The sequence below is a fragment of the Bufo gargarizans genome, chromosome 6 (genome assembly GCF_014858855.1).
Source record: "Bufo gargarizans isolate SCDJY-AF-19 chromosome 6, ASM1485885v1, whole genome shotgun sequence".
Classification (NCBI taxonomy): Eukaryota; Metazoa; Chordata; class Amphibia; order Anura; family Bufonidae; genus Bufo; species Bufo gargarizans.
The window spans coordinates 247802126-247828285 of NC_058085.1; the positions used below are offsets into that span (position 1 = coordinate 247802126).

A 26160-nucleotide genomic window follows, 5' to 3' on the forward strand; every position below is an offset into this window, starting at 1 on the left:
GTAATGCGCAACATGTCTATGCGCGCTGACTTACAATAAAGCTTGCCGCCGGTCACTGAGAGTCTGCGCGGAGACTTAGGCACCGAAACAGCTCCGTGGTGACTACTGTGCATGCCCTGCGCATAGACAAGATGCACAAGGACATAGTGCTCTGCAGAATTGCAGATATCCCAGATGAGCGGCTCATGTATGTACAGATGGTAGATAACCAGTGGCGTTCAGAATGTGGGGGATAGCTCTAGTGCGATGAGCTGGTAAATCAAGGATACTTAAATGTATATCGGTGCCATGCTGTATAGTTGTGAACCAGAAGTGGTAGTCATAATGGTCTCGAGGAAACAAAGGTAAGTTTATAAAATATATACTTGAGACGACCTAAATTAAAAGGTCTTATTCTCAGAAAGAAATTTAAAATAAAAGGGGGGGGGGGTAATGAGCCCCTCTATTACAGGGGTGCATAGATAGAATCTCTAGTAATGGGGGGGGGAGAAATTCACATTAAAAAAAAAAGAACTTTTTTTTTTTTTTTACATATATCAGTCGACACACTCCCCTATGGTACTGCAGACGGATGCCAGAGCCACAGCCTAGTAGTGTCAGAAATAACTCATGGCAAGAAAACTCCTAAAAATATATCCCAAGGTTTGTTAGAGGGTCATTGGTCATCTATAGCTGCCTACACATTGGTCACGCAGATTGCGACAATTCCATGGATGGAACTAAATATTGCTTATGTCAGTGTTTGCAGAATATCTACAAAAATGACAAGTTAGTAAACCCCTCATTGAGTCCTTTGGGGCTCAAACTGTCCAAACGGTAAATCCATCTGGTCTCTTCTTGAAATAAGACTCTGTCTAGATTGCCCTTCCTAACCCCCAAGGACCTTTTAGAAATGCCCCAGAATTTAAGGCTGCTGGGGTCCCCATCATGATAACGTCTGACATGTCTTGAGATGGAGGTATCCGCCTTGGTGTTAATAATGGCTGACATGCTGGCAGATACGGCATCTAAATTCTTGTGTGGTTTTACACAGATTGTGAATATGACACCAGAGACGGTGGGTTTAATACTCCAATTGTGGGCTTGTATCCACCAGTCATGTACAGCTAGTAAGACAAAAAAAAATGAAACATCTTTTGCACCTTCAAGGGGTTAAATTAGATGGTGTCAGTACTTGTTGGAGGCAGACCCTCTCATTTATGGTTCACTTTATGTGCAGAGTGATCAGTTCTCATAGAATTTGAGAATTACGGCCACTCAGTTGTAATATCGGCAAACTTTTGTGCCAGGATTATGGCCATATATCCTGGTCCTCAGCTAACAGGATCCTTATGACGATATTAAAAAGGTTAGGATCTGTGGCTATAAAATTGGTGCAAATAATTACCCATATTGCACTTATGAAAATGGCGTGTGTGAGTGTGTGACAGTCAAGTGACTGGACAATTCTTTGTTGTCTTTTACGTTACGTTCAGTTGCATTCATACTAAGCTTCTTTCAGATGCACACAGTGTTACTTCTACTTGTTTTGGATCTCCTGACATTGTTCCTTGGACTTCAAGCGTTCCAGATGTTCCTCGGCTTCCTCAGACTGATGTCTCTGGGAAAAACCCTGCCTTACGTGGTATAATGGTTAGCTTGGAGACTGCTGCACTCTGGGAAACATTTAACAGTCTTGGAACTGAGATGATTGTGACAAAAGCAGGAAGGTGAGAAGTCTTCCTAAATCAACTACTGGACTCAATACAGACCAGAGCTATAGGGCAGGGATCAGCAACCTTCGGCACTCCAGCTGTTGTGAAACTACACTTTCCAGCATGCTCCATTCATTTCTGTGAGAGTTCTGAAAAGAGCAGAGCAAGTATGGATGCAGGGAGTTGTAGTTTCACAACAGCTGGAGTGCCGGATGTTACCTACCCCTGCTATAGGGAGACATTCAGGCCACTGCCTTAGTCCTGCATCTAAATACCCTGGTCTAAGCAACAGTGGCTTGTCCTTCCTTCCCTGGCACCTGGGGTGCATGCCTCACCAGTCCCCATCCCAAAGTTTCATGATTAATATAAAATCTATGTGAAGATTACGTTTTTGATATCTTATTTTTATTTCCAATTTTGTTTCTAAAATATCTTCTTTATAGGAGAATGTTTCCACTTTTCCAAGTTCGTATTTGGGGAATGGATCCTACTGCTGAATATTCTCTTCTTCTTGACTTCTTACCAGTGGGTGACAAAAGATACAGGTAACTGAGAAGAATTAAAAGTGCTATTATGTAATAAGACAACTGACTAATATCAGTGAGTATGGTTATATATCGATTGTATTCTAATACAGAGAAGCTTAGGAAATGCCCTATTAGGTCATATGGACATCATGAAGGGGTTTTGCTCGGTGGTTCTCACTGTGGCAGAGCGGGTCCATCAGTATATTATATAGATGTTATTTTTTAATTTTGTGCGTTGTGCAGTTTTAACAATATGTTCATTTTAATCTGTCTTTACAATTGCAATGATAGTATATATGTTTTTTATGTTGTATTATTAGACTTGGAGCTGCAATCTTACTATTCCAAAACATATTGCCTATCACCATAGGCAGGCCTGTGACCCTTGTTAGGTCTCAGGTGACATAGTAACCCATGAGCGTCCTATCCTTGGCTAAAAAAATTCTTTGTGTCAAACTGCTTAGATGCAGCACCTGAGGGGTAAAACTGCCAGGATCCCAGTCATCTTCAATCCTGCCAGATGTGGCAGGAGCACTGCTGTGTAATGCAGCAACGTCTCTGATGCAATCTTGTGTGTACACTGGGCAGTAAAAAAATATATATGTTCATCTAGTTCAACCCATTCTACTGCAGTGTTGATCCAGTAAAAGTTAAAAACCTAACTGAGGTAGAAGTCAAAAATAATAAATCTCTGAATTAATGACCCTTTTTGTGTTATCTAGTATCTATGACTAATATTATTACTATTGAGAAAGGTTTCTATCTCAAATCCTGCTGAGGGGAGGATTAGTTGAGTGCACTGAAAGACTAGACAACACGAAGGAAATATAAGGGATGTCTCATAATCATGGTGGAACAATTTTCACTATTTATGGTAGTTCATAGGTTCATAATTGAGTGTAATTTCTTATTATATGGATCTGTATACCAGCAGTTGTAAAATGTAGGCCAGCTGTTAGGCTTCTGTCTAAAAAGCTATTAGGTCAAGATAAGTCTACTTGATGTGTCTCCTACCGCAATAGAAAGCCACCAATCATCTGCTGTACTGTACTGTGGATGTATCCATCCTTCTATATGGCCATTATCTTTCTCCCTTAGGTACGCTTTTCACTCGTCCTCCTGGCTGGTTTCAGGCACTGCAGATCCAGCTCCTCCAGGCCGTCTTCATTTCCACCCAGACTCCCCAGCACGAGGATCACATTGGATGCGACAGACTGTTTCTTTTGATCGACTTAAGCTCACCAACAATGCACAAGATATGAGAGGACATGTAAGAAACAAATACATTCTACAATATTATATATCTCTTCAACTGCTCATACATGTAGATACTATACCTGTTTTTTCGTCATTCTTACATAAATAAAAAGTAAACCATAACCATTTACTTATAGGTTTTAGGTTACCGTGTGGGGGCAGTTAGTATTACTTAGTGGGGGCAAATTACGTAATGGGCACTGCCCATTACGTAATTTGCCCCCCACTGCCCCAACAAAGTAATACTGCCCCCACAGACAGTGCACAACTCACTGCACACTGCCCATTATGTAATTTTCCTCCCAGTGCCCCCACTAAGTAATACTAACTGCCCCTACAGACAGTGCAAAATGCCCTCCATTATGTTATTTGCCCCCCAGTGGCCCAAGTAATACTGCCACAACTGTGCACTGTCTGTGGGGCAGTATTACTTAGTGGGGGCACTGGGGGGCAAATTACGTAATGGGCAGTGTGCAGTGAGTTGTGCACTGTCTGTGGGGGCAGTTAGTATTACTTAGTGGGGGCACTGGGGGGCAAATTACGTAATGGGCACTGCCCATTACGTAATTTGCCCCCAGGGCCCCAACAAAGTAATACTGCCCCCACAGACAGTGCACAATGCCCGCACTAAGTAATTCAAGTTGAATCACTGTCTCTAGGCTGGACTACAGTCTCATGAGTCCTACTGATTCAGCTGCAGCCATCTTCTGCTTCTTCTTGCTCCGGCTCCTGGCTCTGCAGTCTGCACTGTCTTTCCTGCCTGGAAGGTGGGCGGAGCCTATCGGGAACTGCCGTGCATGCCCCGCCCCCTCTCGCCTCCTCACTCTGCTCTGCAGCCGGACGCTGTGTGAAGAAAAAAAACACAGCGTCGGCGATTTAACTTGTACAATTTTCATAGTCATGAAAATAAAGAAAACTCTTTGAATGAGAAGGTGTGTCCAAACTTTTGGTCTGTACTGTACATAAATACACCATGTATACACTACACACACATACCACCCAACTAAGGAGCTAAACTATCAGAGGCGCGAAGCAATGGTAACAAACATCTCCAGCTGCCCTGCCACCGCCAGACAACCGGATTGGGACTCGGCCAGTTGTAATTTTAAGAACCGAATCTGAAGAACTGGAGGGAACTGCCTGAATCCCATGCCTGCCTTCAGTGCCCTGCACATAATAATGACAACGCAGTAAGACCTCCAGTGTTCTGTGCATGATAATAACAATACAGAAAGACCTCCAGTGCCCTGTGCATGATAACTACATTGCAGCAGGACAGCCCAACGGCTGCGATGTGTATAGCAATGAGGGCACCAGCCCTGTTGGTATGTCCTCAGAATTGAACAGTGTGCGTGAGGGCACTTTATTTGAAAGGTCCAAGTAGCAAATGGGATTTTAAAACCTTGCCTGAAAAGACCAAAATGCAGTGAAATAAACTTGACAATGTGTCTCTAGAACTGCTTGATATAAATAATGCGCTGTACACAGATCACACAGATGTGTTTGCGACTGACTGGCTTTGCTTTTTATAGAAAGAAAGCCAATGCCAGCCCACTGCAATAACATGTAGGATCCGCCTCCATCTCTCCCTCCATTCAATGTCATCACTGGGCTGTAATTGTGAACCTCTTCAAGTGAAGAGCATGTATTTTGCAGTCCACAAACTGCGGATCCACAAAACAGGGATGCGGTCCGTGTAACATCCACATTTTTAGCTGACCATTTGCGGACAAGTAAAGGACATGTTCTATCTTTTTCATAACGGACATGTGGAAGCGGAAAGTACACAGAAGACATCCATATGTCCGTTCCGCAAAGGATAGAATAAGTCAAATTCTTGGCCGCAAATGTGGACCATGGGCCCATTGACGTCAATGGGTCCACAGAAAAAGTGTCAATATTTTGTGGATCTGCGTTTTGCGGATCGCAAAATACATACATTTGTGTGAATGGAGGGGGAGGTAGTTTAGGACCAGCCATCACCTGATGCAGAGTTGTGAAGCCAGCAAACAGCATGAGACTACTGAATTTCCAGACTACTGAGTGAGACTTAAAGTGGTTAATGGGGGCAGATAGGGTAAGAATATGCCTGTAAAGGCCATTATAATGAATGAGACAACTAAAGAGACACCCTTTTTAGTCTAGATAACCCCTTTAAGCTAAAAAAAAAAAAGTATACTCATATACCTCCAATCCCTTCTCTTTAGAATGAAGTGGTCGAGCAGAGGCTGGTGCATAGTTGCACCCACCTACTCCTTTCACTGGTTAGTTCTCTATTCTAATTATAGGAGTCAACTCAGTGTAGGGTGGCCAGACATCTGAACTTTTAGGTTGAACAATTCTATTTCCTTGCACCCTGTCCTCCGTCTCGAGCAAGGCCTGGACGGACGCTGGGGTGTCCTCCTTTTCAGTGGCTCCAAGCTGAGACAGCAGCATCTGAGTGTGCGCTGCAACTAGAAACCAACTGACTGAGGATTTCTCTCACCTCCAGTCAGTCACTAGAGCTGGCCGACACTCTGTGACTGACTGATGGTAAGAGGAGGACTCGTGCCGGCCTGCATCTCACCTTAAGATCTTAACTTCTTATTTTTTTTCTTGCCTGGTACCGTTACTGGAAAAGGGGTGTGGCTTAGCAGAGTTGGCAGCATGACCTATTGGATTTGCAGGCATGGTCTTGGTGCTCTGCTCTCCTTTTTAGGCTTCAGCAAGTGGCCACCATAGCTCAATGTGGGAGAAGTACCTCAGACCAAGTTTTTCCTATATTGAAACTAGAAGCTGACAGTGACTGACTACTCCCCTCAGCCAGGCCCGAGCCGCGGACCGCCTAAGCCCCGCCCACTACACTGGGCGGGCGGGCCTGGCTGCCTGTTTGCGTTAATAAAAAAATTTAAAAAAATTATGCAGTCCGGACGGGCCCCCAGTGGCGTAGGGCCCCATAGCCACTGCTATGGTTGCTATGGCGATCCCTACGCCACTGTATGAGCACAAACTAATACTATCAGTAGCGTAGTTATAGTGGAAGCAGATGCTATGGGGGCCCTAAAATCAGAAGAGGCCCACCAAACAGTCATTTTCAGTATTGGACTTAATATAATTGCTCATGTATGCAGAGTCCATATATACCCCTCTTACCTCTGGCTGTGCTTTAAATTCTTTAAAATACTTTTGTGATATGCAAATTTCTTCACTACCAGCAAGTTGGGCGGTTACTTGCTGGTAGCCGCCGAATCCTCGGTCTAAAAAAACGCCCCCTCCTCCACTTGATTGGCATGGCCAGCGAGTGCTCTCTGGTCTCTGGTCTGAAACAATGATCTTGACGTGCCGCAGGAATGGAGGTTGCATGGGAGGAGAAAGTTGCAAAAAAAAGTTGCTGGGAACTCATGTCTTACACTCAAAAAATTAGGGTCAATTTCATTTAAATTGTCATCTGGATGAATCAGGTTAGCACTGACCATTGAAAATATCGATAATAAACTAAATTATCACTCTCAATCCCAAATTACTGTATAAAATGGTGACAATACATTGACTTCTACAGAAGAAAGTAGTATTTACCCCCTTTATAAGGCAGTCAAGTAATAGACATTAGTTGATAAGAAAAAAAAAAAATAAGAAGTGAGGAAACAGAATAAAGGTAAACTGAATTTTTTTTATATTTTTGTGTGCACTGAACTTTTTTGAAGGTTTTTAAGGAAATTCACCATGCAGGGCGGAAAAAGTTGCTAGCAATATTGAAAAATTGTGCTTTTAATGTTTTTGAATCTGTAGATAATTCTAAACTCGATGCATCGGTACCAGCCAAGGCTCCATATCCTGCTGTCTGATCGCCATCAAGGTGGAGAAGCCCGTGCTTCACAAAACTTTGTATCATTCGTCTTTCCAGAGACTCAGTTTACAGCTGTGACGGCGTATCAGAATCACAGAGTAAGTGACAGTCCCAAAATGTTCCAGAAATCTCAGTTTCTGATCTATACACGAATCAGCCACAACATAAAAATCTAATGGACTCTGTAAGATCTCTAAATTAGCGATTTCTGGCACCAAGACATTAACCCCTTCCGACTGCCATACGGCTATATGCATGCTATCTGCACATACCCCGTGCAGCTATCACGTGTATAGACGTCATGGCAGCTCTTTAATCCAAGTGTTGCAAAACGCTTGGATTAAAGCTTCTGCCCCTGGACTGCTGCTGTCACGCACGGCATACAGTCTAGTAATGCCGGCAAGGGACCACTCAGAGTGGCCCCTTGTCGGCAATCGCTTTGATTGGTTAGTCTGTGCAGACTAATCAATCGGATCGCGGCAGTGTTAAAATGCCGGTTTCAGGCTCTGATCTGCACTCTGCAGATCAGAGCCTGAAATCAGGCACTGGCTGCTGTGTGCCCCCAATATGTGTACCCCAATTTGTGCCCCCTGATGTCTTCCTGTGGCCTGTCTGCCCCTTGATGTCTTCCCCGGTGCCCCCATTTCGACCATGCGCTCCCCCCCCCGTGGGCCCCCCTGCTCCTCTGTATGCTGATACTCTGCTGTAACCCCTTATATGCCGCTGTCAGCAGCATCCAAGGGGTTAACAGAGGGAGGGGGGTCCCTCTCTCAACCACCGGGCTGCCGCGCTGCGATGGCAGCGCCCAATGGTTGCCATGGCGTCCACTGTTGCCATCTATCAGTGTAAAACTGATAGTATTATACTTTGCAATGCAAGAGCATTGCAAAGTATAGTACAGCCATCAGCCCCACTGGATCTTCAAGATCCAAGTGGGACTTGATAAAAAAAAAGTGTGAAAAAAAAACTAAAAATAAAAATGTAAACTAAAAAAAAATTCTAATATGAAAAAATAAATAAACTACACATATTACGTATCACCACATTCGTAACGACCGGCTCTCTAAATATATCACATGATCCACCCTGTCCGATAAACACCATAAAAAATAAAATTAAAACTGTGTAAAAAAAAAGCCATTTTTGTCACCCTACATAACAAAAATTGCAACACCAAGCGATCAAAAAGGTGTATGCCCCCTAAAATAGTACCAATCTAACTGTCACCTCATCCCGCAAAAAATTACACCATAACTAAGACAATTGGTCAAAAAATAAAAAAGCTATGGCTCTCAGACTATGGAGACACTAAAGCATCATTTTTTTGGTTTCAAAAATCCTATTATTGTGTAAAACTTTAGTAAATAAGAAAAAGTATACATATTAGGTATTGCCACGTCCGCAATGATTTGCTCTATAAAAAGATCACATGACCTAACCGCTCAGGTGAACGCTGTAAAAAGAAATAAATAAAAATTGTTACAAAACAACCAATTTTTGGTCACCTAGCCCCATAAAGTATAATAATGAATGATCAAAAAATCATATGTACCCAAAAATGGTACAAATAAAAACATCAACTCTTTCTGCAAAAAACGAGCCCCTGCACAAGACGAATGGCAGAAAAATAAAAAATAAGGTGTTCAGAAAATGGAGATACAAAAACATAATTCTTAAAAAAAAAATGCTTTATGTAAAACTGAAACAAACAAAGAAAGTAGATATATATATATATCTTTTATTATCTGTTATACCAAAAACATATACATCGGACCATCCAAAAGGTCCATATTACAATAATCAACCATATGTAAATATTTTACCCCGAATAACCACCCCACTCACCCAGTTGAGGAGAGAGAGAGAGAAAATAAATAAATAAATCAAACACCCTGGCCCTGGTTCGACCAATTCTTCCATATTTTTTCAGTTTTTTCGTCTCTATCCCTATAACTCTCAGACGCCTGATCCAGTTTAATCAATTTAAGCACTGCTTCCTGCCACTGTCCCACTGTAGGGAGATCTTTATTTATCCATTTCCGAAGTATGAGCAATCTAGCCTGAAATAGTACTTTACACAACACTGATTGTATCTCTCTTTTTAATTTAAGATGTGCAGTAGCCCCCCAAATACAAACTACAGGGTCTTCCAAAAGTTGAATACCCAAAAATACTGATGTAGTCTCTAGAATATCTTTCCAATACCTTAACAATTTAGGGCATCTCCAAAAACAGTGCATAAGATCCGCCTTCTCACCCCTGCATTTTGGACACTTATCTGAGGCTCTGACCCCCATTTTCTTTAACGCCCAAGGAGATCGATGTAACCTGTGGACAATAAAAAAACTGGGAAATTTTGTGTGAGGCCCTTTCCGACACTTTAATATGACTTCTAAGGCTACCTTCACACTTGCGGCAGTGTGATCCGGTGGGCAGTTCCGTCGTCGGAACTGGCCGCCGGATCCGCCGATCTGCCACTGACTGAAAGCATTTGTGAGACAGATCCGGATACGGATCCGTCTCACAAATGCATTGCAAGGACGGATCCGTCTCTCCGCTTGTCATGCGGACCGACGGATCCGTCTTGTACATTTTTCTCATTTTTACCGATCTGCGCATGCGCATGCCGGAACGACGGATCCGGCATTCCGGTATTCTTAATATATTCCTTTGGGAAAAAATGCCGGATCCGGCGTTCAGGCAAGTCTTCAGTTTTTTTCGCCGGAGAGAAAACCGTAGCATGCTACGGTTTTCTCTTTTGCCTGATCAGTCAAAACAACTGAACTGAAGACATCCTGATGCAAACTGAACAGATTACTCTCCATTCAGAATGCATGGGGATATGCCTGATCAGTTCTTTTCCGGTATAGAGCCCCTGTGACGGAACTCTATGCCGGAAAAGAAAAACGCAAGTGTGAAAGTACCCTAAGGGCATCATTCAATTTTTCTTCCGTGAGAGATAAAAGCTCTTTTTCCCACTTTCCTCTGGCTAATATTATAATCCGTTCTTTCTTTGCTCCCATCAGAATTCTAAATCTTTTTGCTGTAATTCCTCTTTTTTCCCTTCCATTGGTAAATTTATATATTCTATTTGATTGTTCTTTTCTGTATTTATTTAAATTAACTGGTGTCCTAACGGCATTTTTAAGCTGGAGGTATTTATAACTTTCCTTTTGATGGATCCCAAACTCCATCGCCAGGGTGGCAAAGTCCTTCTATTTATCTTCCTCAAATATTTGAAAGTAGACATATTTGATATCACTGCGTCCGTAACAACCTGCTCTATAAAAAAAGCGCATGATCTAACCTGTCTGATGAATGTTGCAAAAAATTAAAAATAAAACGGTGCCAAAACGCCTCACAAAAAAGTAATATAGAGCAATTAAAAATCTTATGTACCCCAAAATAGTACCAATAAAACTGGCACCTTATCTCTAGTTTCCAAAATGGGGTCACTTTTTGGGAGTTTGTACTGTAAGGGTACATCAGGGGGGCTTCAAATTGGACATGGCATCTAAAAACCAGTCCAGCAAAATCTGCCTTCCAAAAACCATATGGCGTTCCTTTTCTTCTGCGCCCGTACAGCAGTTTACGATCACATGTGGGGTGTTTCTGTAAACCACTGAATCAGGGTAATAAATATAGAATTTTGTTTGGCTGTTAGCCCTCAAAGTTTTAAAGAAAAAATCTACTTCTAAGCCTTCTAACGTCCTAAAAAAATAAAATGACATTTCTAAAAATGATGCCAACATAAAGTAGACATATGGGGAATGTTAAGGCTACTTTCACACTTGCGGCAGGACCAATCCGGCGGGCTGTTCACCCTGTCGAATCCGTCCTTCCGCTCCGTCCCCATTGACTATAATGGGGACGGAGCGGCACTCCGGCGCAGTACGGCAGTTCACGGTCAGAGGCCGCCGGACTAAAAAGTCGGACATGCAGGTCTTTTAGTCCGGCGGCCTTTCGCCGTGCACTGCCGTACTGCGCCGGAGCGCCGCCCCCGTCCCTATTATAATCAATGGGGACGGAGCGGCGGTCTGGCGAAACAGCGGAAGGACGGATCCGACAGGGTGAACAGCCTGCCGGCTCTGTCCTGCCGCAAGTGTGAAAGTAGCCTAAGTAATAAATATTTTATGAGGTATCACTTTCTGTTTTAAAAACAGAGAATTTGACATTTTGAAAATTGCTAATTTTTCAACATTTTTGGTAAATTTGGGATTTTTTCATAAATAAAGGTGAAATATATTTACTCGAATTTATGACTGTCATGAAGTACAATGTGTCACGAGAAAACAATCTCAGAATGGTTCGGATAACTAAAAGTGTTCCAAAGTTATTACCACATAAAGTGACACATGTCATATTTGCAAAATAAGATGTGGTCACAGGGGTATCAATGACCCTTGGTCATGAAAGGGTTAAGGGTGCCTTCACACACTGCATATTTTGTTGCAGAATTTTCGGTGACTGAAAATCAGCAGCAAGCACATGGATTTCTGCAAGCGGTAAATTCTGCAACAAAATCCGCAGTGTGTGAAGGCTCCCTAACAGGAGATATTAACACATTGGGGTCATGTACAAAGGCTTTACATCTGTTTTTATCCCTTAAAGTGATTCTGTCACCCCAATTTTCGCTATTAAACAGGCTGACATTATAGATGTGAAAATGTCACCTGAATTTAACTCTGCATTTCTTTTACTTAAGTATGCCCCCGTTTTTGTGTAATTTTAAGTTTCATTATATGCAAATGAGCCTCTAGGAGCATGGGGGGGGGGGGGGAGGTTGAACGTGCTCCTAGAGGCTCCGGTCACCCACCTCGTTTGCCCACCTGTCTTAATTGGCAGGGCCAGGACAGCATTGGTTCTCCTGCTGGCCCCGTCTGCCATGTAAATCTCGCGCCTGCGCCATCCCGTTTCAGTGAGAAAGCTGTCAATCAAGACAGAAGGGCGTGGAAATGAGGTGGGCGAACGGAGCCTCTAGGAGCAAGTGCAAGGCCCCCCCCTGCTCCTAGAGGCTAATTTGCATATAATAAAAGTTAAAATTACACGAAAATGGTGGCGTACTTAAATAAAAGAAATGCAGAGTTAAATTCAGGTGACATTTTCACATCTATAATGTCAGCCTGTTTAATAACGAAAATTGGGGTGACAGAAACCCTTTAAGGCAAACACCATAAAGGAAAAGAATCTAAATGCCTTAATCGACATTTTTTTTTTTTTTTTTTGTTGCTTCGCCTCCCCAAAAAACTGAATAAAAAGTGATAAAAAAGTCATGTACCCCAAAATGGGTATCAATAAATAAAAACTACTTAAAAACTACAGCTCATTCCACAAAGAAACAAGCCGTCACACAGCTCCGTGGACAGAAAAATAAAAATGTTATGGGTGTCAGAATAGCATGATGCAAAACAAAATGTTTAAGTTTTAAAATATAACAAAAAGTGTACAAATTTGGTATTGCTGTAATTGTACTTAAAGGGAACCTGTCACCCAAAAATCGCCTATTAAGCTGTTTACAGTACCTTATAGTGCTGTATAGTCGTTTCCTGATGCACTTTTTGTTAGTTTTGCAGCATGTATGCTCAGTCAGAAATCGATGTTATATTCAGCTGCTGCCCCGTGCTTCAAGTCAGGCTTGAAGTCACGGGGGCAGCGGCCTCGGCGTCTTACATGGCCCTCTCCCCGCCCCCTGCCTCTGTGACTGACAGCCGAAATCCGATTCCGGGACCGCGCTCAACGGCCGCATGCGCAGTAAAGGGCGGCAGGAGCGCGGTCCCGGCTGCCGCGCGTACTACGCGCCGTCTTACTTTCGCCGCACTGCGCATGCGCCCGACATCCTGTATCAAACGCGCCCGCGCCCAGATGCCGGGCGCGGGCGCGTTTGATACAGGATGTCGGGCGCATGCGCAGTGCGGCGAAAGTAAGACGGCGCGTAGTACGCGCGGCAGCCGGGACCGCGCTCCTGCCGCCCTTTACTGCGCATGCGGCCGTTGAGCGCGGTCCCGGAATCGGATTTCGGCTGTCAGTCACAGAGGCAGGGGGCGGGGAGAGGGCCATGTAAGACGCCGAGGCCGCTGCCCCCGTGACTTCAAGCCTGACTTGAAGCACGGGGCAGCAGCTGAATATAACATCGATTTCTGACTGAGCATACATGCTGCAAAACTAACAAAAAGTGCATCAGGAAACGACTATACAGCACTATAAGGTACTGTAAACAGCTTAATAGGCGATTTTTGGGTGACAGGTTCCCTTTAAACGCAGAACAGGTAAAGTCATTTTTACCACACAGTGAATACCGTAAAAATGAAACCTAATGCATTATGTCAGAAAAGCAGAGGTCAGAACAAGACCACAACTGCAGCGAGTTTCTCGCATTGAACCTGCTTGTGTGTGAGTCTGGCCTAAGGCTCACACATGTGGATTTAACAACTGATATAAGAAAGGTTATCATAAACCAACTTCTATCATCTACTTTTGTATGAATGTCCCTTTAGATCACACAGCTAAAGATTGCCAGCAACCCATTTGCCAAGGGGTTTCGGGATGTTGATGCTGATGAATGGTTACTTTCACGTATTCCTGCACCTGTCAAAATACATGTAAAGGATTCTCCAGAAAGGTAAAACACCTATGGATATGTCATGTATTTATGCATTTTGTGTTGCTGGGGACAATTAAGAACTGATATATAGTTCTATATATATATTGTTGCAGTAAAATTACATACATTGACACCAAAGTCTACTCGTTTCGGACAAAATAAATCTTGGTCCTTATTCATGACAGAGCTCTGTGGTGTCCATGTATGTCATTTTACAGCAACAAGAATAAAGAAAAAGTTTTTTATGGGAAGCTGGATCCATCCTTCTTTTTCCACATTGTCAAGCCTGGTCCGGGCTTATATCCGTGCCTCCCAATACGTATACAGGTGAGCACTACAGTTGTTTCTCTTCTCTATCCATAGGGGCCGTTATGCCCACTACTAGCAGGATATGTCTACTATGTGACAATGATGTGCTAGTTTTACATTCAGAGTGTCTACCAACCCTATTAAATTGATGATTCAGTGAGATGAAAAATGACCAGACAGAAAACAAACATCAAATTAGAGACAGCTACACAAAAAAAATGCAATCCACATAGCAGTACAGCCAAGTATCCCATACAATAGCAACATCAAGCACACCATTCCACTAAAATGCCTTAAAGGATTTGGGAAACGAACAATATTTAACAGCTGTCCACGGAGTGATAAATGTATGATCACTGGTGGTCCAACCTCCTAGATCTGTTCTCTGACAGTTGACTACTTCTTACTATCTACTTGTTCCTTGGCATGACAGACTTGATCCCATGCTGCATTAAATGGTTACAACATTGCAGTTACCAGCTCTGTCCACTTACACAGTGGATGGAGCTGTGTAGTTTGGCACAATGTTCCAGAGCTACAGTAGATCGTTAGGGGTGTGGACTCCAACCGATCAGATACTGATGGCCTATTCTGAGGATAGGCCATCAATATCATATCCTAGACAACCCCTTGAAAGATATAGTTGAAAATATTCAAAGTTGTGTTTGTTTTTTTTAAAGCAGCCTACAGGCATTGTCCATTCTAGGTCTGGACACTTTTCATAAGCATATTCACATGACCTAGACCAAAATCCTGATAAGAATGGATTAAAAGATGGGGTTACCTCTGGATGACTAGTTGAGAGCTAATATAACTGGCAATGTTAGCAAGATAAGACTGGAGCATAACTGAGCTTACAGGAGAAAAACTGCACCCAAGAATTCCTTCTCCAGCAGCACAATGCTGGAGATGTAAGAAGCCAGTGGCTAATGCAATGCCACTGTTCAGGGTCATACTGGAAGAGAATCATTTTCAATTTTGCTTGTGACCCTTGATCTGAGCTTGACGCTGCTATCTGCTAGTCAAATTAGCAGATGTTAGATACTGAGCAGTAAAAGGGAGTTACTGCCATGCTTAGTACTCCCCTACATACATTTATTTTGTCTTTCTATTTCAGATGGCACAGTGTTGACCCTCACTCCACTCTATGTTCCGAAACCCACTTTATGCATCCTACTGAACAATGAGCTCCTTGTACGTGACAACTGTGATGACTAGGACATCCTAAGTGTTTGTATCCATTCAACTTCTGCGACTATATCAAGAAGCAAGCCTGTTGTGTGCCATGATTGGATGTGAGGAGTACTGTGCAGGAGACGTGTGTCGGTCTCATCTGGTGGACCTTTTGCACAACTGACACAGTTGATTTAGTTTGGCCAAATGGAACAAGAAGCTGCTTTCAACCACAGGATCACCTAAAAATCTATAAGAAGAGCTTGAAGGAATCATAGGACCAACTGCGTTCACTCTTTTTATACTGGTGGTATTTTTCATAAACTAGCCTATGAAATGGTCAGCGATACAAACAAGACTTGATACTTAAATTATAAAGTTGTTTCTATCTGCAGGCACCACTAGAAGCAACTTACTGCATACTGTTTAAAGGGAACCAGTCATCGACTTTATGCTGCCCTCTCTGAGGTACCTGCCCTCAACTTTATGCTGCCCTCTCTGAGGTACCTGCCCTCAACTTTATGCTGCCCTCTCTGAGATGCCAATTTTGGCGGTTTTTCAAGCCTGCATCTGGAAAAGAGTCATGGCTGTCTGAGAAGAGACTCAGTTATTCAAGAGCTCCTGCTTTCTAGCCACAAGTTGGCAGTCTTCTCCCTAGGAGAAGTCTGTCAATCATCTGCAGGTGGGTGGGGATAGCAAGCGCAGGAGCACAGGAATAACCATGACTCTATTCCGGGCCCAGGCTACAATGATTATACTCCAGGTTCTCAGCAGCCACTGAATATTACCTCAGGAATGAGGGAAGCATAAAACTGATGACTGAACAGTATGCAGTGACCTCCAGTGATACTGCCTCTAGTGGTGGCTGTATTCAGCTAGTTTTGAAATGCTTTATGATTTTGTCTGGATAGTGTGTGGTCTTGAATTCAAGAAAACATGACTATTATTTCTATATCTGTTAAATGTCTGATTTTCTTCCAAATGCTTTCTCATGCCTATCACCATTATTCACCGCCAATGTGATACCATTGTGTTGTTAATAAAGCTAATTGTAATAACAGTGGAGACATACTTGCTATTATGTCAGAGCAGTTATGAAGTCTAAGCTACTGTGATGTCATTGCTTACTCCACCTTCCATGATTACATCTTAAAGCTGTCATTATTGATGTTACAAATTGTTCATTTATTGTTGTGACCTCCATTGTGACGACTATCCAGTTTTTGACATTGGTTAATGGATGACAGATGTACTGTGAACATTACTATAAAGTAGTTGCCTACTTGCCTCATGAAAAATTTCTACATTTTTCAAACTAACACCTGGATCTGAAAACTTTTGCAATTGCATGTAATAAAATAAAATTAACACAGCCACTGAGTTATTCAATAAAATTTCTGTGTAGCGCCACCTGCTCTTTGTTCTATTTCTCTGTCCACCTGTCTGAGGAGGGTGTCTGAGGAGGTCGCACATGCTCAGTGCCATTCTTCAACTGCCACCAGCTGTATCTCCTGTTAGAAGCGGTTATAGTTCTAGGGAAAAAGCTGCAGCAGACAGCCTTGGAACCTTGTGGTTCCAAGGTTGTGGTACATTGGAACCGAAACAGAGTTCGGTATCAAGTTTTTTTTACAGTAATAATTAATTCAAGTTATTACACAAAGTCTCGTGAGACTTCGGCTCATCGTAGCCAAAACATTCTAATACTGTACAGAGCTCCCGCTCCATACAGTATTACAACAAAGTCTTATGCAAATCGACTTCGGATGAATCCCTAGTCATGATGTTTTATTTTCATTTTTTACAAGAAACATCTCCACTTAAAACAAGCAATGCTACATCAATCTAGATTGTATAAAATGGCAAATTTGTGGGCATTTTGTAGGTTATCTTCTGGCTTTCACTTTTCCAGTGCTACTTTAGCAATGCTATCAGAAATATATGTACTCCTTCCACCAGAGTGCCAGGGCTCAGTGATACCCCAATCACATATGGATATGTTCAGAAATTGTGTATTTGTCCTGGACTTTTAGTGAGGACTCCCTTTGTGGCAGAGGCCTTTCAGATTTTGTCACAGGGGTTGTCCCATCTAGCTATTTCCAGGTGGCCAGGCTTCCGAAAACTGCATGGACATGGGGGTGCTCCACTGATTCTGTAACTCCCATTGTAGTAAATGGGAGCTACACAAATAGCACAGCAGAACAAGCTACACTGCTTCCATAACTCTGGGATGTTACAGAAACAGCAAAGCTCGTGCAGCTACGTTGTTTGCGTAGCTCCCATTTACTACAATAAGAGTTATAGAAACAGCGAGAAGTTATGGAAACAGAGGAGTGCCTGGCCTGTTTTTGTAAGCCCGGCCATCTAGAGCCAGGGTTTAGTCCCATCTCGTCATGGAACCGGTGAGATGGGACTACTGCTTTAAGGGAGGACCATGAACAAGATAAGACAAGGTAGTCCCTCAAAATTGAGCATAAGGCTGGCCATGTACATTAAATGTTTGTAGATTTCAACTGGATTGGTTGACCATCTAATATACATGGGGATCTCCTGACCCTCCTCCAACGACATGTCATGGGAATGAAGGTTTGCGCAAGTTTGATTGCAACATGCATGAACCTTTTGTTCTCAGGGAAATAAGTTACCGCCAGGGTTCACTACCAGCAGCTTTCTCCCCTCTCCCATTAACAACACATGAATGCCCCGCCAAGCTGTATGGTGGGACCAGAAGAGACTGCTGTCGGCCAACCAAGCGTTTGGGTGACAGTTATGTCATGTGTAGGGCTGCAACGATTAATCGACTTTATCGATAATATTCGATAACGGGATTCGTTGTCGACGAATCCAGTTATTGAATAATCGCTGATTCGTTGCTATGCGGGCGGGCGGTTTACTTTAAATCACTGCATCTTTATTTTACCTTACAATGAAGCTCCAGTAACAGGCAGAGCGGACGACGGCATAACGTCACTTACTCATGTGACGCGCCTGCTCCGCCTCCTTCATTCATAAAGTGGACAGAGCAGGTGCGTCACGTGAGTGAGTTACGTTACGCCGGCGCCCGCTCTGCCTGTTACCTGAGCTTCATTGTAAGGTAATAAAGATGCGCTGACGCTGAGTAAAAGTTACTGCCGGAATAGTCTGCTGTGAGCAGCGGGGCCAAGGCTGTTATGGGGAGGGGGATCTGTGTATGGCACTGCTATGGTCAGGGGGGATCTGTGTATGGCACTGCTATGGGGAGGGGGATCTGTGTATGGCACTGCTATGGGGAGGGGGATCTGTGTATGGCACTGTTATGGGGAGGGGGATCTGTGTATGGCACTGTTATGGGGAGGGGGATCTGTGTATGGCACTGTTATGGGGAGGGGGATCTGTGCACTGTTATTGGGAGGGGGATCTGTGCACTGTTATTGGGAAGGGGATCTGTGCACTGTTATTGGGAAGGGGATCTGTGCACTGTTATTGGGAAGGGGATCTGTGCACTGTTATTGGGAAGGGGATCTGTGCACTGTTATTGGGAAGGGGATCTGTGCACTGTTATTGGGAAGGGGATCTGTGCACTGTTATGGGGAGGGGGATCTGTGCACTGTTATGGGGAGGGGGATCTGTGTATGGCACATATAGCATAAGATGCTATATAGTGTCATCCACAGATCCCCCCCCCCCTCCCCATAACAGTGCACAGATCCCCCTCCCCATAACAGTGCACAGATCCCCGAACCCATAACAGTGCCATCCACAGATCCCCCCTCCCCATAACAGAGCACAGATCCCCCTCCCCATAACAGTGCCACCCACAGATCCCCTCCATAACAGTGCCACCCACAGATCCCCTCCATAACAGTGCCACCCACAGATCCCCTCCATAACAGTGCCATCCACAGATCCCCTCCATAACAGTGCCATCCACAGATCCCCCCATAACAGCGCCATCCACAGATCCAGAACTGGCCTTAGGTGTTCAGGCGCCCTGTGCGAGCTAACCTTGTGGTGCCCCCCCCCCCCCCTTACACTAGTGCTGAATAATGTGGTAGTGTTACCTGCAGTCCTATGTAAAACCACAGATAACACTAGTGTAGATCATGTGGAAGTGTTACCTTCGTCCTTAGTGTGCCTCCCTGTGTCTATCGCACGGACTCCATGCTGGCGCTGCCTCCTCTTCCATCTTCTTCTTCTTGCCCCGCACAGAACATTCTGAAGCAGCTGCGTCAAGACATAGGAACACTGTGGGCATGGTGATACACACAGGGATGGACACACAGACACACACACACACAGGGATGGACACACAGACACAGGGACTGACACACACACACACACACACACACACACACAGGGACGGACACACATACATACAATAAATATGATCACCACACGGCTCCTGCCTGTCTGCTTTGGTAAAGCAGGGTATAGCTTGGCTATGCCAGGCTTTAGCAGAGTGGGCACAGGGCATGATATGTATGCGAGCACAGCTGAGCAAGTGTAGGGCAAGGGCCCGCATACACATCGCCCCTCCTGCCCCTCCATTTTGGGGGGCATTAGGGGTTGGATGATGTGGAGTGTGCACATAGCCACCAATCATATCCCCTCCTCCTAAAGGTAACTGATGTGCTGGGGGGAGGGGAATATGATTGGTGGCACACTCAACATCAGCAGCAAGGAGTTAAAGTACAACCCTTAAAGGGCCTCTGTCACCCCACTAGTTTTTTTTTTTTTTGTGTGTACTTATAATCCCTATACTGCGATTTATCCATACATAATGTGATTAATCATTTTGGTTCAGTAGATTTTGCTAAAAACGTACTGTTATAATATGTAAATTACCTGTCTACCAGCAAGTAGGGCGGCTACTTGCTGGTGGCAGCCGCATCCTCCTGTCATAATGACGCCCCCTCCGCATGTTGATTGACAGGGCCAGAGAACGGGATCCGGCGTCTTCAATCGGCGCAGGCGCACTGAGAGGCGGACGCTCGCTTGGCCGCTCCATCCTCAATGCACCTGCGCTGGGTGTAGATGTGACGTCATCGGCGCAGGCGCATTGAGGATGGAGCGGTCGAGTGAGCGTCCGCCTCTCAGTGCGCCTGCGCCGATTGAAGACAGGTACGACGCAGGCGCCAGATTTTGAATGCAAAGTTCCAGCAGAGAACGATCCCGTTCGCTGGCCCTGTCAATCAACATGCGGAGGGGGCGTCATTATGATAGGAGGATGCGGCTGCTACCAGCAAGTAGACGCCCTACTTGTTGGTAGACAGGTAATTTACATATTATAACAGTACATTTTTAGCAAAATCTACTGAACCAAAATGATTAATCACCTTATGTATGGATAAATTGCAGTGTAGGGATTTACAGGAAAAATAAATAACAGTTTAGTGGGGTGACAGAATCCGTGGGGGGGGGGGGGTTGATGTAGTAGCAGAAAAGCATGCACACTCTCCCCCTGTCCTCTATGAGCCTCCCCCGCCCCCCCCCCCCCCATGGCACATTTCTCCCACTCCATGATGGGCCAGTGGCAGATGGGATCCATCCAGTTGTTATCTTTGTACAAAATTGTACTACCAAATACCTGTAACTTATGGTGGAACTCGGCTCAGGCTGTGGCTGCTGGCTGGCGCTCAGGCTCACTCCTTCCTTCTTCTCTCTGGGCCCTGGGGGCAGAGCTCAGTGGCAACATCAAAAGCTGTGCGGCAGCTGCGTTACGCTCCAGCAGCCACTGGTCTGCTCTCTTAAAGAGTCAGGAGGCCAGGCAGCAGAGCGGAGCTGAGAGCGGCCCCGGGCCCCGCCCCCTCCTCACTCTTTCTATTAGTCTGTGCTGTTAGTTGGCCTGCGGGCGGCCGCAACAAAATAGTAAGTAGAGCTGCCCGGCGCCCGCACACCCCAAAGGCCGGCCCTGCACAGATCCCCCATTATAGTGTCATCCACAGATCCCCATAATAGTGTCATCCACAGCTCCCCCATAACAGCGCCATCCACAGATCCCCCATAACAGCGCCATCCAGATTCCCTGTAATAGTGTCATCCACAGCTCCCCCATAACAGCGCCATCCACAGATTCCCTGTAATAGTGTCATCCACAGCTCCCCCCATAACAGCGCCATCCACAGCTCCCCCATAACAGCGCCATCCACAGATTCCCTGTAATAGTGTCATCCACAGCTCCCCCCCCATAACAGCGCCATCCACAGATCCCCCATAATAGTGTCATCCACAGATCCCCCATAACAGTGTCATCCACAGATCCCCCATAACAGTGCCATCCACAGATCCCCCATAACAGTGCCATCCACAATTTGTTTTAATATGGCCTTTGAAGATAATTTTTCAAGAAAAATCATATAAACCTCTTTGTTTTGTAATTTTGGTGTTTTTCCCGATTAATCGATTATTCAAATAATTGTTAGCTGCAGCCCTAGTCATATGTATGGCTCACTTAGGAAGAATTATTATGAGGGAAGCCACAGAGAGAACAACAATGACTACGAGGTTCACAAATAAGGAGAGACAAATCATTCCTAGTGACGGCAGCCACGTAGCAGACACTTCCCAGCTTGATCAGTCTCACTATACATGTTAAATGTATGGTTTCACGGGCTTTCTGTATATTGGTGCCACATTTTCCTTTACTATTGGTACAAAGTTAGCTGTCACCCCACCTTTAAGCACATTTTACATAGTAAGGTTCCAAACAAATTTAGCTTTTCCCCCTTTTTTTTTTTATGTCAAGCATATAAATGTAAGGGCTTCAACTAAGCACCAAATGCCATGGAAGGTTAACAGGTATAATACTTTTTATGTGTCCCTTTATACACCTGGAACATGTCTAGGACAAGAAGCTGCATTAGTGTATGAACCTGATAGGAAAGATATTTCGGCAAAATCCAGACTCAGACCCATGCAGTGTCTGCTATTTAGGGGACTGAGCTGTGTTTTTCAAACATAAAGGTCCAAGTATCCCAATACTACACAGTGACAATGTTTAAAGAGTACTTTGGACATGTCATCAGTGGGGATCTGGGTGCTGAGACCTCCACCAAAGGATCAAACTAATTGGCATAACTGCTCATCTGAGCACTGTGCCATTTGCCTCTGATTGGCTTCACTCTCCTTGAAAGGCGAAGTAGGAACTCAATTCTTTAAAGACGAGAGCAAATGATCTGTTTCCCTGCATACAACTCTATCATACTGTGTTTCCTCAAGTACAACAACCAGAGAAAATCTAGATTTAGATACCTAACTCAATTAGAGTTAGAACTTTTACAAACTGATCTTTATCCAGGACACACAAACACACACATTGTAATATACTTTTAAGGGCTCGTTCACATGAACGTGTGAAGCCCGTTCCCGTGCTGTGGAACGCAAATTGCGGTCCACAATGCATGGGTACTGTCCGTGGGGCAGGGGTATGGGGATCGCAGACCCATTCACTTGAATGGGTCCGCAAAATTTCCGTTCCACAAAAAGATAGAGCAAGTTCTATTTCGCATTGAAATGAATGGGTCTGCATCCGTGATGCAGAATGGCCACGGAACGGTGCCCGTGTATTGCGGATCCGCAAATGCGGTCCGCAATACGGCAACGGGCATCACACGTTCGTGTGAGCGAGCCCTAACAAGGGTGTGGTCAGACAGCATTTTGAACTTGCTGAAAAAGTAGCTCTCTAAACCATTTTGTTCTTTTTGCATACTTTGCAAACGTTTGCTATTTTCTTTTTGTGATTTACTTTATTTGAGGATTTTTGATATCCTTAAAATTTGTCTTTTGGCTACTACTTCTGCAAAGTTTATTGTTTTGGTTCCATAAGGGAAATCTTTAGGATATTCAATTCAAGGAACAATCATGGAGTCTGTATCCAAAATGTAAGTACATGTATTTGTTATTAGTATATGTTTTAAAACACAGACTAAAAGTTGTATATAAAATATGTGTTTTTGTTTTGATTCCTATTGTGAGGGCTCATTTTTTATAGACACCATTTTGAGGTCTGACTTTTTTTTATTCCTTTTTATTAATTTTGTTGTAGGATGTGAAGTGGCCATTTTGAATTTTTCTTTTCCATCCCAAAAAATAAACAAGATTCTCTCTACATATCTGAAAATAAAGTGTATGAGGCTTAACACCGAGGAGGCTAGGAAAGCTGCATTAGAATTGTCCAAGACCCTGGTCAACATAGCATTGAAGAGCACTGCCATTTCTTATGATGAGATCATGTCTCTGGGATCTCTGAAAAATGTTGTACCTTTTCTAGGGGACAGAGGCTTTATAATAACAGACAAGCCAACTTCATGCCTATCGTCTCATGTGTGAGTCCATCCCAGTACCCAAATTAATATTTTATATATTATAGGAATGTCACACACGAGAGAACATCTACCTCTGTGTCTGCAGCCACCTCAACATTGCAAGTAGCAGGGTCTCAAGTACAGACACTAGACAAGGAAGACGATGAGGACACATTCCAACCTCAAGAAGATTTGGAGGTCGCACATGGCAATATGGAGCCTGAAGAAGAAATTGAGGATATGCCAGCCGAGACCGAGGACCAAGATATAGAAGAGAGAGACAGCATTCCAGAAGAAGACCATGAGGAAGGACAAGGAAGAAGAGAAGATGGAGAAATTGAGGAAATTGATGACATCCTAGATAGTCATACACAGAGGTCAGTGTTTTGTGAAAGCCTATGTCTTCTCAGTATTGGTAAAATGTCTTTAGTCTAACTAGTTGCATTTTCCTTCTAAATTATAGAATCCTAATGACAAAATGGACAGTGGATACAAGAAAGAAGATGATGGTTTATGGGTTGTACCGACATTCATTAGACAACCCAATGCTAAAGGGCTTTGCCTCATATCTGAAGGACACTTTGAAGGGCAATCATTTTAAACAGGAGGTTGAAGATGTTGCAGTGTTCTTTTTTTACATAAGCCCAAAGGCTGTAAACCTGCAGTTCATAAAGGATGTGAAAAAGGCCAACGCCTTCTTTACCAAGCTGAGGGATTTGAATCTAGCAAACCAGACCATCTTCAACTACCTGAAACATGTCCAGAGGTTCATGACCTATGAGCTAAGATCCACCAACCTCTTATGCAACATCCAAATTTGTATAAGTCCTGCAATTTCTTTCACAAAGTTACCGAAGACATACTAAAGAGGTTGTCAAAGGGGATTTCTAGAGAGGTTGTCAGCAAACGGTGAGCTATTCTCCCTCTCTCTCTCTCTGTATATACAGTACAGACCAAAAGTTTGGACACACCTTCTCATTCAAAGAGTTTTCTTTATTTTCATGACTATGAAAATTGTAGATTCACACTGAAAGCATCAAAACTATGAATTAACACATGTGGAATTATATACATAACAAAAAAGTGTGAAACAACTGAAAATATGTCATATTCTAGGTTCTTCAAAGTAGCCACCTTTTGCTTTGATTACTGCTTTGCACACTCTTGGCATTCTCTTGATGAGCTTCAAGAGGTAGTCACTTGAAATGGTTTTCACTTCACAGGTGTGCCCTGTCAGGTTTAAAGTGGGATTTCTTGCCTTATAAATGGGGTTGGGACCATCAGTTACGTTGTGGAGAAGTCAGGTGGATACACAGCTGATATTCCTACTGAATAGACTGTTAGAATTTGTATTATGGCAAGAAAAAGCAGCTAAGTAAAGAAAAACGAGTGGCCATCATTACTTTAAGAAATGAAGGTCAGTCAGTCCGAAAAATTGGGAAAACTTTAAAAAAGTGCCCCAAGTGCAGTCACAAAAACCATCAAACGCTACAAAGAAACTGGCTCACATGCGGACCGCCCCAGGAAAGGAAGACCAAGAGTCCCCTCTGCTGCGGTGAATAAGTTAATCCGAGTCACCAGCCTCAGAAATCGCAGGTTAACAGCAGCTCAGATTAGAGACCAGGTCAATGCCACACAGAGTTCTAGCAGCAGACACATCTCTAGAACAATGTTAACAGGAGACTGTGTGAATCAGGCCTTCATGGTAGAATATCTGCTAGGAAACCACTGCTAAGGACAAGCAGAAGAGACTTGTTTGGGCTAAAGAACACAAGGAATGGACATTAGACCAGTGGAAATCTGTGCTTCGGTCTGATAAGTCCAAATTTGAGATCTTTGGTTCCAACCACTGTGTCTTTGTGCGACGCAGAAAAGGTGAACGGATGGACTCTACATGCCTGGTTCCCACCGTGAAGCATGGAGGAGGAGGTGTGATGGTGCTTTGCTAGTGACACTGTTGGGGATTTATTCAAAATTGAAGGCATACTGAACCAGCATGGCTACCACAGCATCTTGCAGCGGCATGCTATTCCATCCAGTTTGCGTTTAGTTGGACCATCATTTATTTTTCAACAGGACAATGACCCCAGACACACCTCCAGGCTGTGTAAGGGCTATTTGACCATGAAGGAGAGTGATGGGGTAATGCGCCAGATGACCTGGCCTCCACAGTCACCGGACCTGAACCCAATCGAGATGGTTTGGGGTAAGCTGGACCGCAGAGTGAAGGCAAAAGGGCCAACAAGTGCTAAGCATCTCAGGGAACTCCTTCAAGACTGTTGGAAGACCATTTCAGGTGACTACCTCTTGAAGCTCATCAAGAGAATGCCAAGAGTGTGCAAAGCAGTAATCAAAGCAAAAGGTGGCTACTTTGAAGAACCTAGAATATGACATATTTTCAGTTGTTTTACACTTTTTTGTTATGTATATAATTCCACGTGTTAATTCATAGTTTTGATGCCTTCAGTGTGAATCTACAATTTTCATAGTCATG

At 43.9% G+C, this 26160-nt stretch overlaps 1 protein-coding gene across 1 annotated transcript; it reads left to right on the forward strand.

The window, feature by feature from the left end:
* The first annotated feature begins 324 nt into the window (after window positions 1-324).
* LOC122942116 (T-box transcription factor TBX10-like) lies at window positions 325-15669 on the forward strand. Its single transcript, XM_044299612.1, has 7 exons — window positions 325-344; window positions 1563-1709; window positions 2138-2239; window positions 3320-3491; window positions 7247-7402; window positions 13799-13923; window positions 15332-15669. Exons 1-7 carry the CDS (start codon window positions 325-327, stop codon window positions 15399-15401), a joined length of 792 nt encoding a protein of 263 aa, XP_044155547.1. The 3' UTR covers window positions 15402-15669.
* Window positions 15670-26160: the final 10491 nt, after the last annotated feature.